General features: G+C 42.8%; 1 protein-coding gene across 1 annotated transcript in view; it reads right to left on the bottom strand.

Moving 5' to 3' along the window:
- Positions 1–2,251: 2,251 nt before the first annotated feature.
- BTC (betacellulin) overlaps positions 2,252–17,981 on the bottom strand; it is a 36,873-nt gene continuing 21,143 nt past the window's right edge. Inside the window, exons 2-6 of the mRNA XM_018553288.1 lie at positions 14,009–14,107; positions 9,175–9,292; positions 6,373–6,519; positions 5,411–5,512; positions 2,252–2,579 (exon numbers count right to left, since the gene is read on the bottom strand). Of these exons, the coding sequence (XP_018408790.1) occupies positions 5,413–5,512; positions 6,373–6,519; positions 9,175–9,292; positions 14,009–14,107 (464 nt within the window). The 3' untranslated portion in view covers positions 2,252–2,579; positions 5,411–5,412. The remainder of the gene's footprint in view (positions 2,580–5,410; positions 5,513–6,372; positions 6,520–9,174; positions 9,293–14,008; positions 14,108–17,981) is intronic.

Genomic DNA, 17,981 nt, shown 5'->3' with positions numbered 1-17,981 from the left:
GGGGACATACTGCTGTGTTAATGTTAGAGACAGTCTGCATCATCTATGTCATTTTTTAAAATTGTCCCTATAGTTACACTTTAATCTGCTTCCTATGTCTCTCAGTCACCTAGGCAGTATGATCGTTGCACCAGAATTAACAGGTACACTTACCAGTCATGTCTATTACAAGGACGTCTCTGTTGGAGTTTAGCTTATTTTACATAGCAAATAACTTAGTAGGAGGTATCCATGAGGATGGGGCTGGAAACAGAGAGATCTTGTATCTCCTCGGTGAATGACTTAACCTAAAAGCAGCTACTATAATTAAAATGACACTAAACTCAGAAGTTAAATCTTAAAAATGCATTTAAGTAGCTTAACTACGGTATTAACAGAAATGTAGCTTCTTTGTGTATCACTCAGCTGTAGATCCTCAAATCATCTCTGGATTGGTGCTGACACAGTCCTTCCTTCTGGAGGGTGGCTTTTGTGTTGTAAAGTAGCCACCGCTCCAAGCTTACTCCTTTGATGGACTACAATCTCAACACAAATTAGTAAACTAAATATGAGATTGTAGTCCATCACAGGAGTGAGCTTGGAGCGGTGACTACTTTACAACACACACAGGGACCATGGGGAACAAAAGTAGCCACCCTCCAGAAGGAAGGACAGTGTCGGCACCAATTCACAGATGATTTGAGGATCTACAACTGAGTGATACACAAATAAGATACATTTTGTTAATAGTTAAAGTACTTCAATGCATTTTTAAGATTTAACTAAGTTTAGTGTCATTTTCAGTATCAGTTGTTTGATTCTATCACTTCTCCCTATGCCACACTTTCAAAATCTTCTGGTTTATACCTCCTCATGTATCACTTGCCCTCCCTTTTAGATTATAAGCCCTCTGGGGCAGGGCCCTCCTTACTATCTTGTCTGGAATTGTATTCTGATTGTAATGTCTTCCTTATATTGTAAAGAGCTGCGCAAACTGTTGGCGCTATATAAATCCTGTATAATAGTAATAATAATAATTATTATTCTTATACCAAATTCAATATATGTTATCAGTATAACATAGAAGCTTTCACAGATTAGACCTCTTCTGTGCTTGAACAGTTCAGTTTTGTCCATAACATACTGTACCCTCTAGATTTTCTATAAAGCCCAGAATAAAAGTCCAGTACATCACATACGAATGTGAAGCACAGGGAATGCAAAAGATGGAAATGTTTTTTTCTTCAGTTGAATGTAAATGTAAACTGGACTTATGCAAAAAAAAAAAACATGTTGTAGCACATAGAGGATACCCCATTTTCAACAAACCCTTGTAAGCAAAAGCTAGACCTACAGCTGGCCACCCACTTACAATTTGAATGTACAGCTTGCTAAGATTAGGTTGAATGGGGCAGATATAAAAAAAAAATCATGCTATCACAATATAAGCAAAACTGATAATGTTGCAGCAATGGAGAGGATGGGTGCAAAGTCTACTTTTCCTAGGGGCAAATCTACAACTCCAGCCCTGAGTGTGCACTGAGCAATCTGCTCATAGTGTTCAATTAATTAATGTACACTGTGGGAAATTTGCTTATAGTGTTCAATGAACCCTAAATACACCAAATGTGAGCTTTGCCCCATACAGTGACTGCAACAATACACAGATAGGGATTGGCCCTTATATATTGCTTTTGTACCTGTGCCTTGTACCTTAAATCTGGCCAGCTCTTCAACTGAATGTTGCAACATCAGACCTAAGATTTTCCAACAGTACTGCAGGCAAAATATAGACCTGCTTTTACTAGGTGTAAGTGTAAAGGGCAAGTGGGTGGAGTTTAATACTGCTACAAAAGGTCTCCATGTTTTATATATCACTAAATGCCCTGCAGGGTTTCATGAAGCCTATAAGAAGCACCACATCCTTCTTCCTGCTGTGATCATATCGGATAGCAGAATTCACAATCATGTACACAAGCCCTTAGGATGCTCATGACATGAGTTGCTTCATCTGGCCGCTTTTTTTTTTCAGTGGGATTCGGAGACATACAGATGCATTGGTGTCGCCTTAGGTGGCTGGCCAGCCACCAAAAGGGGGAACTACTGATCAGTTAGAAAACCTGTCCCAAACCATGTTGTTCCACCCTTAAATAAGATGGCTCAAGCACCCATTCTTTGTTCTGCCCACTTCCTTTTCCTCCTCCTATAGAAGTCATTTGGCCGCACTGGGCTTACAGACATATAGAGAACTAGAGATCAACCACCCACTGATGTCAATTAAAGCTAATCAGAAAAACAGATCAATTTAACAATTTCCACAATAATTCATATCTGCCAAAATAAATATTACAAAACATCATTGACTGGGGTCAGTCGGGCAACATAGAATTAACAAGGGTGGTTCTGGATGATGATACCTTGTGCTTAGAACAACATTTTTGATACCAAATCATCAAAACCTAATCCAAGTTGCAGCCACTGGATTTACAGTGTTTCCGTCGTATACGAGTTGCATAGTCCTCCACATTTATCCAATGGCAGAGCCTATTCTGTTCTGTAACAGCAGCATTAAACCTGCCTGCAGGTCGCTTCATTGTAACCTGTGCAAATAAAACATAACACAGATGTTTAGTGTTAACTCCAAAGAGTTCAAACCCAGCACCAAGGCTGTTTCTAGCCACTCTGCCTCCTGTAACCACCACCACCACTACACAGCAAATTGTTTTCATGTAATGTACTAGAGAAACTAGCTATGGACTACAGTCTTAATTCTTTCATGCCTAACAATAAACGTCTCTGTGACATCTAACAGCTTCTTATGTAAAACCATTGCAACATTGCAATATACTGCCTATGATCCAGACAGGACCTGAAGCTATCCGCCATTGTTCACATGTATCGGCACATCCAATGGTTACCTGCGGCTAGGGACAGATGAATGGCCGTGGACACAATCTGTCCACATCCAGGGCCAATGGTCTGTCCCTAGCTGCAGATAACCGCTGGATGTGTGCGACCAACTGCCGACATCCCTGGCCATCTTTGGTTACTGTCAGCCTGTCATTGCTTTGTACAGTCTCCCCGGCCGCAGCTGTCTAATGTAAAATATGTTTTGAGATGTAAAATACAATATGAGCTGTCAAAATAATACACATCATAGCTAATATATTAAAAATAACTTTTAGGGGACATTTAATTGCTAAGGTATTTCTAAATGTCTAGCATACAATATGGTTTCAGATGATTTTAAAAGCTGTTTCTGGAAGGGAAAGTGTAGTGCATTTCTAGGAGGTACATATTTTGAGCTACATGTGCATGCGGTGTGCTGCAATACATTGTTAAATATTATATTCCTTCTTTTTTAACTGTTATGTTTATCTATGCACTGCATAGCACAATAGCGCTATGAATGCGCTGCACAAAATTAGAATAGAATATTCCCAGCGCACACCAATGCAACATGTTGTTTTGAAGCGAAGCCATGGGATATAAGGCAAACTGTGTTAGGCAAAGCTGCTCAATGGGGTTGATGTGAACAAGCTGTCATAGTCATTTTTACTCTTATGTTTGATATTGTACTCTGATCTGTGAATTAACCACTAGAGGGAGCCCTGTACATAAGTCCTGAATTTGGTATCTAGCTTCTCTGTGCTGAGAGAGATACAGGGTTGCCATTGCTGACCCTTCTAAGAATATTAGCAATATTGCCTGGATGTCTCTGGTTGTAACACTTTCTGACTCACTGACCAGGAACAAGTCAATCAGGAAAGAGTGAAGTCAAGACAGAAGAGCTGTATACTTATTCCAGGTCTGCACTTTATAAAGTATTAAAGTAGTATTAGTGCCCATTCCCACTGGGCGTTTAATAGCGCGATTTCCACCGTCCAATGACATTCAATGGAGCTGTTCTATGGAACAGCTCCATGTCGCTCGTCGCTGTCCCTTGTGCGTGACCCTTTTTCCCACGGATGTCGTGCGATGTTTCTATTTTTGCATGCAGCCCGATGCTGAAGATCGCGCGATCGTCGCTGGAACGTCGCCCGAAACATTCGCGGATCCTGGCCGCGCGGATCAAGGTGAGTATCGCTTAGTGTGAATGGGGCCTAAAGATCTGGGCGTTTTTTACCTTAATGCGTTCTCCGCATTAGGGTTAAAACGGTCCAGCACCTTTTTCTACCCCAGTCCCCCACACACTTACCGGTCAGCTGTGCTCGTTCCCGCTGCCGATCCGAAGCGATCCTCCATTCCACGAAGTTCCGGGTTGTGGGTGGAGTCTGCCATAGGCTCCTCTGCCATCAATCAAAGAGGGAAGGGGCGTGGCCTGCCACAGGGCTTTGTGTGTCTATGGACGCACTCAGTCTCTGCGGAAACGAACGGGCACGAGCATGCACGGGTGCCTCTACTAGAATGATGGTGGCACCCGTCCAGAGGGTGGGGGGAAAAGTGCTGCGGGGAGGCACTAGAATAAGAAACTTTTAAAGAAAAAGGAGGGTCTCCTTAAAGGAGAAATTTAAAAAAAAGCTTTAATATCACTTTAAAGTAACTGGATCAGTATTGTAGCCAGGCTCTAAAAGGTATTTTTTAATCTGTAACAGTTTAGGGGTTTATTTATAACCAATTTGCAGAGCCTTTTGCCCCAACTAACCTTTTGATCTGTGCAAATAGACACAAAAGCAAACGTTTTTAGATATATTTTCTTTTCAGGATGAATGTATGTAATGCATTTTGACCGTTAGATGGAGCTGAGGAGCATAGGAAATAAGTATACTGTAGACTAGAGGGTGTTGTGAGTTTTCATTTTTTTAATGAAAAGGTGAAATTACCCTTTAAACTGCGGACAAGTCTCTTCTTCAGACACCAGTTTTAAAGTGCACCTGTCCCAAGAGAAAAGTGAAGGCAGCTCCTGATTACTTCTCCTAAAAAAGCTAACTGCCTTGCTGTTATGCTGACTCTCTTGTTTTTAATATGTTCAGCCACTGATCCAAAAGAAATATGTAGATCAGGAGTTCCGACTTTACTCTGACTTTGCTGATCTACAAGCTTGCTTCAAGTCAGTTGAGTTAGTCAGTACTAACACAAAAGGGCTTTCATGAAAGCCAGGCAACCAGTATTTTCAGAAGTAGATCAGAAACAGCAGGCCCCATATTGCTGTTGTGACAGGTTCACTGTAGACCTGCCAGTCATCCAGAAAATGTGTGCATAACAGAATGGAAGGGCAGCACCACTACATTTGCAAGTTTTTTGCATGCAGCTCAAAACTTTTTAGTCAGTAATCCAGGGGTTCTTAAACTGAGACAAGGAAGGGGAATAAAAAAAAGATGAAAGTCGTAAGTTTTCCTTGTTCATGTTCTCTGGGCTTCCTTTCTGTGTACAACCGGATACTGCCCTGTCAATTTTTTAAAAATTGAATTTTTAAGATGCATTTGTTTACCTCTAGGCAAATTGGGTTTCTTCTATTTTCCCAGTGGAATCATTATTCAGGTTTTCAATTTCCTGTGCTTTCAGTTTTCTTCTATGTGCTTTTCTGCAGCGACTGTTAAAGAACAAATGCATGGCATTATAAAACACATCTGAGCAATGTACTTTGTATGTGTGAACAGTACACAATGGGTCTGACCTTAGAGAAGCCTTGATAACCTACCCAGAGCTACTTTAATCTCTTCCCTGCTACTTCTTGGCTTTGTCATTGCCTTTTGCTTGTCCTTATTTATTACAATTTACCCAGCTGCATGGATTTTAGTGTTCATACACAAGTCTGAAATTTATGTCATTACAAAAAGCAAAACCTTTTTGTTAGGGATGTTCAGATACCAAGTATTGTACTTGGTACTGTATACAATTAATTTCAGTACAGCGTTGCATGAAGGAATAAACGTCAGTCAAAGTACCGCAGCGCTGAATACTGAAAAATGGCCTGGTCAGGAAGGGGGTATAAACACCTGGTCTTGAAGTGGTTAAAGGCCTCATGTTTTTTTTCTGAAAACAGTAGAATGATGGGCTTTATCAAAAAGCTGGCATTTTGTTTTGTCAAAAAGCTGTTAATTTTGTGCCATACCAATACAAACAAAAGAAATAAGCATGAGAATTGCTAAACATTTGTAATTGCAACAATTATCTGTGCGAAGTGCTGCATTATCTGACAGAAATGCAGGGGTGCCAATATTTTTAGCCATGACAGTATGTCACAAATGAAGATCAGATGCAATTTCATTAATCAAAAATGCAGAGTTTTGAACAAAGTGCTAGGGGTTCACAAACTTTTTCTCACGACTGTAGTATAGTTATTACAAAATGAAAGTTCTATATTTAACCGTTAGTTATTATTTGACTAAAAATTAAACCAGAGAATAAGCAGCACAGACAGAAAATACAACTTAATATTAAATAGCTTACTGTGAACATATGCATATGCTAATAATGGCAATTATGAGGGACACCATGGCGATGATCAGACTAATTACAACCAGCTGACCTCGATCTTCTTTTAAATAAAATAAGTCAAGATATTCACACCTTTTCCCGGTGTACCCTTTTTCGCACCTGGAAGAAAATGTTAGAATTAGATCACGAAAATATATTTGCATGACTTATATAACATATTAAAGCTGGGAAATTCCACGATCATACGATAATCGACAGGTGTATGGAAGGCGTGCGACCGTTTCTACTGTATGGTCGCACGTCTTTCTTCTTACGAGCATGTTGGAAAACCAGCTGAAAATCGTAAGATTTTCAGCAGGTTTGTGGCATGCTCATAAGACAAATGCCGCACGGGCCAGTGTGCGCAAGCGCACACTGCCCGCTTAGCATTGCAGTCATCGGAAGCCCTCCCCTCAGTGGGGCGGGCTTGCGATGATCACAAGTACGATCTGCCTGTCCAAGATGGGCAGATCGTACGAGCTTTTAATTGTAAAGTTTATGGCCAGCTTTCCTGTGCAGATTGAAATTAAAACAGGATCACCACTACTTTTGCAGCTGTGACTATTGAACCCTTTGATTGCCATTACATATGTTATTAACCATTCAGAGGAAGGTACAGCCAAGACATGCGTATATGCCTTTTATAGTCAAGGGGTTTATTAAATGCTACCCCAGTCAGAATTACTTCTTAGATGAGTGACCTGCTGCATTTTGTGCACTGCCTTGAGAAGGATATCACAAATACCATTGCATAAGTCAGGGCTCAAAATTTCCACTTGCCTGCTCGCATTTAGTGAGTAAAAATAAGGTGAGGGCGAAATTTGGGTCTCCAAGTGCCAGTCCGTGGCCCAACTACGGCCCGCGAGCCAGTACTATGTGGCCCACAGCCAGCTGACATGTCAGGCACACGGTCGCAGACCGTGTCCCTGACTTGCGGGAGTAGCTTCACGGTCTGCATCTGTGTCGGATGCAGACCGCAGAGCAGCTCCTGTCAGCTCTGGCTTCCTTCGGCCGGAGCTCTGACAGTTCTGAGCTCCGGCCAAAAGAAAGAATGTATGTGAGCAGGATCGATGCCAGGTTATCAGGGGGTGATAGTGAGGTCTGTTGTGTGTGGGGGGGGTTAATAAGGGGGCAGTATATTATTTTATGTGTGTGGGGGGGCTTATAACGGGGGGAGTGTATTATTCTTTGTGTGCGGGGGGGGGAATTTTACTCTTATATTTGTGCAGGGGGGGAGGTGTAACGTTGTTGAGAAGTGAATTATTGTGCTTTAAGCTGCCCATACACCTTACAACCATCGCACGACTTTCGTTATGCGATGGTTGTAAGGTCATTAAAATCTCGTACGATCTGCCCATCTTGGACAGGCAGATCGTACTTGCGATCATCGCATCCCCTGAGGGGATGGCTTCTGATGATTGCAGTGCTGAGCGGGCAGTGTGCGCTTGCACCGACCCGTGCGGCATTCGTCTTCCGACCAAGCCACTAACCTGCCAAAAATCGTACGATTTTCGGCAGGTTTTTCAGCATGCTTGGAAGAAGAAAGTCGTATGACCTTACAGTAGAAGTGGTCGATTATCGTACGATCGCGGGATCACCCGCGATTATCGTACGATAATCAGCAAGTGTATGGACACCTTTAGTGTATGTGTATAGTAGGCCCCATTCACACCTACAGTATATTTCAGGTGTAATTAGAGATTCCAGTGTCAGGAACTTGCGTTTTCCTGCAGCAGCAATCCCTAATCTGCCGTTTACAAGCGGCAACTATCATAAGATAAGAATTATCATAAGATTATTTAAGAGGGGTGTTTAGGGGAGGAGTTAAGGCAGGGTAAAGGTTAGGTGGGGCAACTGGTGGCTAGTGACTCTTAAGGCCTGGCTAGTAGCTCAGGACTTGAAATTTTGAGCCCTGGCATAAGTTATGATAAAAACGTATTTTATTTTATTCAATTAAAAAATTGTTTACAAAAAAATAAAAACACATTTGAGTAAACCCCCTTCTAGTATGCCTTACACCCAACACAGCCACATTATAAACGTATACAAGTATGAAAACCATTTGCATTATTTTCCATTTATCCTCTTAATTGTTCTTTTTGCACAGTCACAACGGTAATCTACAGTGGCTTGCGTTTATTGGCAGTTGTGACAACGTGTTTCACTGGTATGCTTCCTCTGGAGACCGAAGGTGGCCAAAAGGGTATTAAGGTCAACATAGAGGAAAAACACCATCTCACAAGCCTTCCCTCAACCTGGTCTGCAGTGGGGACACAGGAATCAAGGAGGACGAAAGACTCGGTCTGATTGTATTTGTCTTTTTTTCTGTTGAATGGAATCACCTTCAAGCCTTGCTACCATCAAGAAGAAAATTGTGTGCGCAAGCCTCTCAGACACATTTGTCTGAGTTTGAGTGTCTCTATTTGACAGAACACATTCATAATCTAAAAGACTATGCTTTTCTCTAAATTATTCAGACTTTACTTTTCTAGAGTGCATAGTTCTAGCATCATTTATTGAATACCACCTCATACTGAAATCCCCATTGCCCAATTGTACCCAAACCTGCACACTTTATATGGTATCTGCTTTGATGGAAACAACCAAATCTAATGCAACTATCCTGCTGATTGGTCCATGTTGAAAAGGGTGGAGCTTCTAAGCAGGGGCAGGGTTTAGGAGAGGGTACTGTACCTGAAGTACTGTCTGAGGCAGCATAAAGCAGCCGAGTACTCCAGAGAAGCACACACTTAGAATGAACATGTCTCCACCTACCTACAAGATGGTTCCTTCAAGGCTGCAACAAAGCGACATTTTCCTTTTACACAGTAATGTTTGTATGACTTTGGACATCGGGAGAAATAACCCCTCCATCTTGCTGGCGCTGAAATCTCTGCAAAGATTATTGTAAAACATTTACATTTGATTATGTAAATTAAATTCAAATATTATGCTATCACTTTGTAAGGGATGTTAGCTTAAAGCAGAACTAGGGGCAAAGAAAATCTTAACTTTTGCAGTGGGAATACCCCAACACTGCAAGGGTTAAGTGCTTGTTTTGTCTAGGGAGCTAAAATAACAAAGTTATACTAACTCGAATCGCAATCTCTGCTGGCTCCTAGACCAGTCCCTTCAGTCTTGCTCCCCCTCCACTTCAGCTGTCTAAGGTCCTGTGAGTCATCACATTCTATACAGTGTATAGAACATGAAAATGCAGAGGAATATATATTTGCTGAAGCAGAGGAGCAGACAGACTGGAGGGAGCAGTCAAGGATCCAGATTCGAGGTTTGGGTGAGTATAACTTTATTTTAGTTCCCTAGAAAAAACAAACACTTAACAAGCAAAACACAGTATGGGGGTAGCCCCATTGCAAGATTTAAGACTGGAGTTCTGCTTTAATAGTGTAATGCTGTTGTGGCAGTGCAATGTATGCCCACCATTAATTCAGAAATAATGGCAATGCACCTAGCATTGCAATGTGCGATAGCCTGTGCTAAACACGGAAATACTGTGCCATTGGCATAATGTTTTAGTGGGAACTGGCCCTAACTAGAGCTGAATTAGTATAGAAAACAACATTTACCTCGATTTCTGTAGTTGAACCTGTAAAAACTGTGCGACTGTATATAGCTTAATTGACACTCCTGTCTATGCATATCAAGAACACATGAAGACCATATACAGCATAACAACAATTTCAACTAATATAATTAATGGGTAGCTCATATAACGAGATCCAAGAGCTTTATTGTTTTCGTCTAGTGAAGTACAATGCAAGTAGGAGGAAATTTAATAAAACGTCTCACGCACTGTGTTCCCTGGTAAAAATAGGTTATATAAACATAAGCCTTATTACTAGCTGGCATCTTTTCCGTTTGGACTGGCAGAACAAACATTTCTGAAATGAGGTTTTGCATACACTCACAGAGTCTGATGTATTAAGGTTGAAAGCTTCCCTGACAGCCTGTCAATCTTCAGAAAATGTAGCAGGAATGAAGTAGTGTGATTTACTAAAAGAGAGCACACTGGGTGTGCATATGGAATGCACACCCATACCGGACTCAGAACGAGGCAGACATGTATTCACTAAAGCCGACCAGACACCCTTAAGATCTTTATATCTTATTGCTCTTTACCTTATAATTATATTACCTTTCCATTGTTTAATGAACTTAATTATAGCTTAAATGAGAACTATGAGGCGTGTTAAAATCACTCAGCCATATAGTTCCAGCCAACCTGTGACAAAATCATAGTTACATAGTTAGTCAGGTTGAAAAAAGTCCATCGAGTGCAACCTATAGTTCTCCTTTAACTTCAGGCTTCCCTTTAGAGTTGCACAGCTGTACAGGCTCCTCCGCTGCACTGAAATTGCTTAGTCTGATTTCTCTGCACAGTGTGAGCTGCTCACACTGTGTATTAGAAACTGCAGCAACAGGGGCGTAACTAATAATCACAGGGCCCCAAAGCAAAATTTTGCATGGGGCCCTGTGATTTCTAGTTACGCCCCTTGCAGAGCCCACCTGATATCCCACACAGCCCATCTAAGGGTGACCCTGCAGAGCCCACCATAGAATCTCTATGGTGGGCTCTGCAGGGTCTCTGGTGGGCTGGTCACACCCCTGCACACCTCTTACCTGTCCCCTCTTCCGTCACTGGGCCCCGCCTCCTCCTCCACTGCTGGCGCCAGGCTTAGCCTCCTCCTCCGCAGCTGCTGGCTGTCACTGACTCAGCAGCGGCTGTGAGGAGGAACATGCCGCTGCACAGATCACTGACAGGTTGTCAGTGATCTAACAGCGACATGTTCCTCATCACAGCCGCCAATGACAGCCAGCAGCCTTAGATGCCATAGCGAACCGGGCGGCCCCCACAGCATCAGGGGGATGTCCTGGCCGGGCACCCCTGTGCCCCGGGCCCCAAAGCGGCTGCCTATATGTTACGCCACTGTGCAGCAAGTCTGTGTTTGTTGTAAAGTAGCCACCGCTCCGAGCTCACTCTCGTGACGGACTGCATTCTCATGGTTAGTTTACTAATTTGTTTCTTTTTTTTTTTTTTCATTGTTTATCCGATTAACCGATTAATTGAACTTAATAATCGGCTAACTAATCGATTTTGAAAATAATCGTTAGCTGCAGCTCTAGATTGTAGTCTATCATGGGAGCGAGCTTGGAGTGGTGGCTACTTTACAACACACATACAGAGACCATGGGGAAGAAAAGTAGCCACCCTCCAGAAGGAAGGACAGTGTCAGGATGAAGTCAGAGATGATTTGAGGATCTACAGCTGTGTGATATACAAATAAGATACATTTTTGTTAATAGTTCGGATACTTGAATTTATTTTTAAGATTTAACTCCTGAGTTTAGTGTCACTTTAAAAGCAATTTAAACTATTAAAGTACAAAAACAAATGATTTGTTGAGATTATCCAATGTAAACCCTTTGGATATGCTGCCCTAAAAAGTATAAACTGTCTCTACACTGGTCTTCCTTGGCAGATTCCGGTTTTATTGAGGTCTCAGATCCTTGCATCATAAGACTTCCTTTTGGTGTCATGTCAAGTAATGAGTCATAGGGAAATCCCTTTTATAATAATGTGTGATGTATTCCAACAAATGTTTGTTTTTCATGAAATTGTTAGCAGAGTGTAAGGTTTAATGTTTCCAGTGAACTAACTTGTTATGTAAAGTTTGCAGGATATATTCAATCTGGAGGCATTTTCCATAAAAACAACAAGTACACACCTTTTATAAAAAACAATAAATGAACACATTCATAAAAGATAAAAATTTTAATAGGAGCCAGTAAGGCTAGGTTCACATCTAGGCGATTTATCGCGGGGATTTAGCGCAAAACACAGATTCCCGCTGAAGTCAATGGGACCTGCTCACACCCTTGCAGTGCGTTGCACAGCCAAAATCGCCTGTCGCACAAAAAGATGCAGGAGCTGTTTTCGGGCAGTTGTCACGCGGTTGTGGTCCCATAGACATCTCTATGCATTGAAAATCGTGTGGCACAAAAAAAAAACAAATGCACTGCAACAACTACACGAAAACAGCTGATCGCCTAGGTTTGAACATAGCCTAAAGCATTGCAATCACACTCTGGCTCCTGTAGTGCCGGTCAGTTGCAGGGAGAGAAGGAAATATGAATAGACTACAAGTTCGGTGCCGTCAATGCACTTGTATTCCATTAAGAATGCACTTGTATTCCATTAAAAACTACAAGTCCTTCTGCCGCAGTGGCTGATGGGACTTGTAGTTTCTCCATTCACAGATCCTGTCAAAGGATTTGTGAACGGATGACATGGCTGTGCGGCCGCGCATACAGCTGCGCCAAATTCAAAAACTGACAGGAGCCTGTGGGGAGAAGAACCCTGACATTTAGGTTGGTAGGTTGGGCATGGAGTTGTGACTGTGTTTCACGTTATACCCTGAATATCGGTGTAACATGAAACGTGGCATTAAATGTAAACTTAACGTTTAAAAAAATACAACCATTGCAGTTAAAGAAAAAGTGTTCAAGAACCCCAGCCTCTAACAGCCAAAGGAAGAATTTGAATGTTTGGAGTTCTGTGAAAAATACAACAGTTGCAGGGTTAGGCTATCTTCACACCATCTCCAGTGCGTTCCAGCATGGTTAGCTGCTGGAACGCACTGGATCGCATACTGTCCGGCTCTCTGCGTTCTGGCGGGAGGGTGCATGGCTGTCCATTCAAGTCAATGGCACCGGAGCCACGCGCCCCCCGCCAATGTGTGATTACCCACATAAGTGTAAATGGTAGAAGGTCACTCGCACACCAAAAACTTTTGCAGTCAATCTTCTTTATTGACCATCAAAGTGTCGCATTGCTTAGAGGGCAATTCAAGACCTTGTGGTTCCTTTTTTTTTTTTTGCGTGCGAGTGACCTTCTACCATTTACATTTGTGTTACGCAGAGGCATCTGCGGTTTCTCTAGCACCCACCCCCCGTTCCTTGGGGTTTTCCGGTCAGGAGTGGGACGGGATCCATTATGTTCTAAATTACCCGCATAAGAACAACTGGCACAGCAATGCCCACATTTCAGTCCAGTGCGATTGCAAAAAATAGTGCTTCTACTATTTTTCACAATCACACTGTACCGCAACGCAGGCATTGATGTGGCACACGTTCTGGTGCGGTTGATCACACTGCAGGCAGGTGGCGTCTACTCCCACCCCAGAACGCAGGGAGCCGGACAGTATGCAATCCCGTATGTTCCAGCAGCTAACCGTGCCGGAACGCACTGGAGATGGTGTGAACATAGACACACAGGGAAATGGGTGACTGATTTTATGTACTGGGACAGGATATCTATAAATTGCTCTAGAGATGTCCTGTGGTCTAAGTGGAAAATCAGAGAGGAGTTCCTATCAGGAGTCTACAGGCAGAGTCAGAGGAGATAAAGTGAGCTGTGATACCGCATTGCATTTGCTTTCTACCACATATCAGAAAAAGCCATTTTAATTTTTCATCGTTGTTGTTACTGCAAATATCCTATTGGATCATTCCAACATATTCAAAGCCATACTGTAAGTTTAGCCATGTGCTGAATTTTATGAACATAATTATCTTCCTTCCAATAACATACCTGAGCAGTTCTCTATGTACATAGGACATGGAAAACTTCTTGTTTCAGGTTGTGCAGTTGAATTTCCATCTGAACTCACCCATGGGAAAATGGTAAAACCTTTGAAAAAAGAAGAGAAACATGTGTTGTTTTGACAGTAATTGCTTGCTTTAAAAGTGAATGTATCAGTTCCAGTGAATGGGAAAGTCTCTGGAGAAATCCTGGAGGCGAGCATGGGAGGAGTTGATGAGGGAGCTAGAGAGCAGGAGGTCTTGGGAAGAGCGGAGGGGACGGTTAGGGTTATACATTGAGACGAGGTTGGAAATAAAGCCAGGGGCAGAGTTGTGGATGGCTTTGTAAGTGGTTGTTAATATTTTATTCTTTGGGCTATTGGAAGCCAGTGTAGTGATTGACAGAGGGGGGTTGCAGACACTGAGCGGTTGGTTAGGTGAATGAGTCTGGCAGCAGCATTCATGATAGACAGAAGGGGGGATAGCCTGTGTAGTGGTAGGCCAATGAGGAGGGAGTTGCAATAGTCAAGCCGAGAGATAACAAGTGAGTGGATGAGTAATTTTGCGGTTTCATTGGTGAGGAAGGGGCGTATTTTGGAGATGTTACAAAGGTGAAAGTGGCAGGATTTGGATAGGGATTGGATGTGGGGAAGAAAGGTGAGGTCTGAGTCAAGGATGACACCTACCACCTTGTCATGGGTTGAGGGCTGGATGGTTGTGTTATCAATCTCAACTGTAAAGTTGGGGGAAGGTGAATCCCCTGCTTTGTCTTGTATTGCTGCTGTCAGAGCCTGATTGGCTGCTAGCTCTGTTTGGCCACGAATTTTCCAACCTGCTCCTTCAATTAGCTGATTGAGGGATGCCGGGCAGAAGGGTGCCTACAGCAACACCCACACTGAATTTCGTCCGGTTCATCAAGAACCGCCAGAAATGTGCTGTATAGCTTACTTATCTATGACTCTTCTGTTCTGTGAGACTTTTGAAATGTTGCTAAGACAGAAAGTAGTTTATTCTTTCCCTTGTGACTGTATTTCCTTACAACTCACATAAATTACATCTCCCTAGAGGAATCAGAAAAAAAGGAAGTCATTAGGAAAAGGTTGTTTAAAACGCAAGAGAAAAATACTTTTTAATTTTTTCTAGAAATCCAGTGCGCTTCTAACTTCAGTGCGCTGTTAATGGCTAGTCCACGCCAGTCTCAGTGCGTTACGGCCAGCACTGGATCGCATTCCAGCCTATTCACTTTGTTTTGCGGTGGGAGGGGGCTTGGTGGTGCATTGAACTCAATGGCACCACAGCCACGCCCCTCTGGCCGCAATGCGATCGCTTTGTGCCTGTGTTCTGGTGTGCGATCACAGGCACACCAGAACACAGGCACAGGCACACCAGAACACAGGCACTGATGCGGCACAAATGTGATCGCTTTGTACCGCATCAGTGCCTGTGTTCTGGTGTGGTGAAGTCAGAAAAAATAGTGCATCCACTCTTAGACGTAATGTGCATTTTACCCTTGCAGTGCAGGGGGGCCCAACTGCAAAAGTATTTTTTTGGCCTGAAGTTCAGCTTTAAAGTAAATCGAAAGCCAATTTTTTTTAGTTTTGTATAGAATCTGCATTGTTTAACACCTCAAAGGTTTTATATGCCACGTGTTCAACAATCTGCCTTTCACCCATGCCTCTTCCACCTTTGAAGTGGATGCACAGGTCAGATAATAGACAGCATGCCAGAAGTCAAACTTCCATCTTTACTGAAATTCTAAATTCCAACTGAAAGAAACCATTCTACCAAATTGGTCTACATGGAATTTCAGTGACGTTTTAGGCATGACTTCCGGTGGCTGGCCATTTTCTAGACTTGTGGGGGGGTTTTTTCCTTGTGTCTATCACATTGGGCACTTTCTATTCATTTTCTGTCCCAAAAGCCCAACAGGAAATGTGACAAAATCACTCCAGGGTGAGGGGAAAGCACCATAAACAGGTTTCCCCATTGAAAGATTTGACCTTACTTCCTGTCAAATGACAACTGTAACATCTTGGATTTCCTGTCACTTACTTATATTAGACAATTGTCGCCAGTCCAAATACAGAGGGTTAATTTCCCGAGCTAGACAAAAACCTGCTATTTATAGCTATGACTAAAGATGCCCATACACTGTAAGATTATCGTACGAGAATCGCGGGAAATCCCGCGATCGTACGATAATCGCAAAGTGTATGGAAGGCGTGCGACCGTTTCTACTGTACAAACAAATGTATTTAGATAAAACCAATAATAGATGAGAATCATACTCACAAAGGTCGACATGAATGGAGCATTGTATGTGAATACATGGACCAAAAAGTAAGCCAGTGACAGCTGCACAGCCGTGCCTGTGTGCCAGCAAGGAAGGCTGTGATAACACGTTTCCGGGGTCACGCCCCTTATCAGATCTGATGAAGGGGGCGTGACCCCAGAAACACGTTTTCTGGGGTCACGCCCCCTTATTCCCCTTATCAGATAAAGTTTGGGGCAGCGTCCTGCAGAATTTCCATTACATCTCTCATTTTTAAAACAGACTTTGAGACTTTGAACTTATTTGCACACTTTTTTTGGTGGAGCAGTCCCATTTGGCGCTTCTTGTTCATATTTGTACGTCTTCCGTCGAACAAGCAGGCTGGAAAACCCGCCGGGAATCGTACGATTCTCGGCGAGTTAGTGGCCTGCTTGTCCGACAACTGCCAAATGGGCCGGTGTGGGCACGCGCACACTGCCCGTTTGCAGTCATCGGAAGCCCGCCCCTCATTGCAATGATCGCAAGTACGGTTTGCCTGTCCAAGATGGGCAGATCGTACGTTTTTTAATTGTGCCTGTGTTCTGGTGTGCGATCACAGGCACACCAGAACACAGGCACAGGCACACCAGAACACAGGCACTGATGCGGCACAAATGTGATCGCTTTGTACCGCATCAGTGCCTGTGTTCTGGTGTGGTGAAGTCAGAAAAAATAGTGCATCCACTCTTAGACGTAATGTGCATTTTACCCTTGCAGTGCAGGGGGGCCCAACTGCAAAAGTATTTTTTTGGCCTGAAGTTCAGCTTTAAAGTAAATCGAAAGCCAATTTTTTTTAGTTTTGTATAGAATCTGCATTGTTTAACACCTCAAAGGTTTTATATGCCACGTGTTCAACAATCTGCCTTTCACCCATGCCTCTTCCACCTTTGAAGTGGATGCACAGGTCAGATAATAGACAGCATGCCAGAAGTCAAACTTCCATCTTTACTGAAATTCTAAATTCCAACTGAAAGAAACCATTCTACCAAATTGGTCTACATGGAATTTCAGTGACGTTTTAGGCATGACTTCCGGTGGCTGGCCATTTTCTAGACTTGTGGGGGGGTTTTTTCCTTGTGTCTATCACATTGGGCACTTTCTATTCATTTTCTGTCCCAAAAGCCCAACAGGAAATGTGACAAAATCACTCCAGGGTGAGGGGAAAGCACCATAAACAGGTTTCCCCATTGAAAGATTTGACCTTACTTCCTGTCAAATGACAACTGTAACATCTTGGATTTCCTGTCACTTACTTATATTAGACAATTGTCGCCAGTCCAAATACAGAGGGTTAATTTCCCGAGCTAGACAAAAACCTGCTATTTATAGCTATGACTAAAGATGCCCATACACTGTAAGATTATCGTACGAGAATCGCGGGAAATCCCGCGATCGTACGATAATCGCAAAGTGTATGGAAGGCGTGCGACCGTTTCTACTGTACAAACAAATGTATTTAGATAAAACCAATAATAGATGAGAATCATACTCACAAAGGTCGACATGAATGGAGCATTGTATGTGAATACATGGACCAAAAAGTAAGCCAGTGACAGCTGCACAGCCGTGCCTGTGTGCCAGCAAGGAAGGCTGTGATAACACGTTTCCGGGGTCACGCCCCTTATCAGATCTGATGAAGGGGGCGTGACCCCAGAAACACGTTTTCTGGGGT

This window comes from Nanorana parkeri, unplaced genomic scaffold, assembly GCF_000935625.1.
Source record: "Nanorana parkeri isolate BGI_ZX_2015 unplaced genomic scaffold, ASM93562v1 scaffold115, whole genome shotgun sequence".
NCBI lineage: Eukaryota > Metazoa > Chordata > Amphibia > Anura > Dicroglossidae > Nanorana > Nanorana parkeri.
The sequence above is the reverse complement of the archived record's forward strand: the minus strand, read 5'-3'. Positions and strand labels throughout refer to the sequence as shown.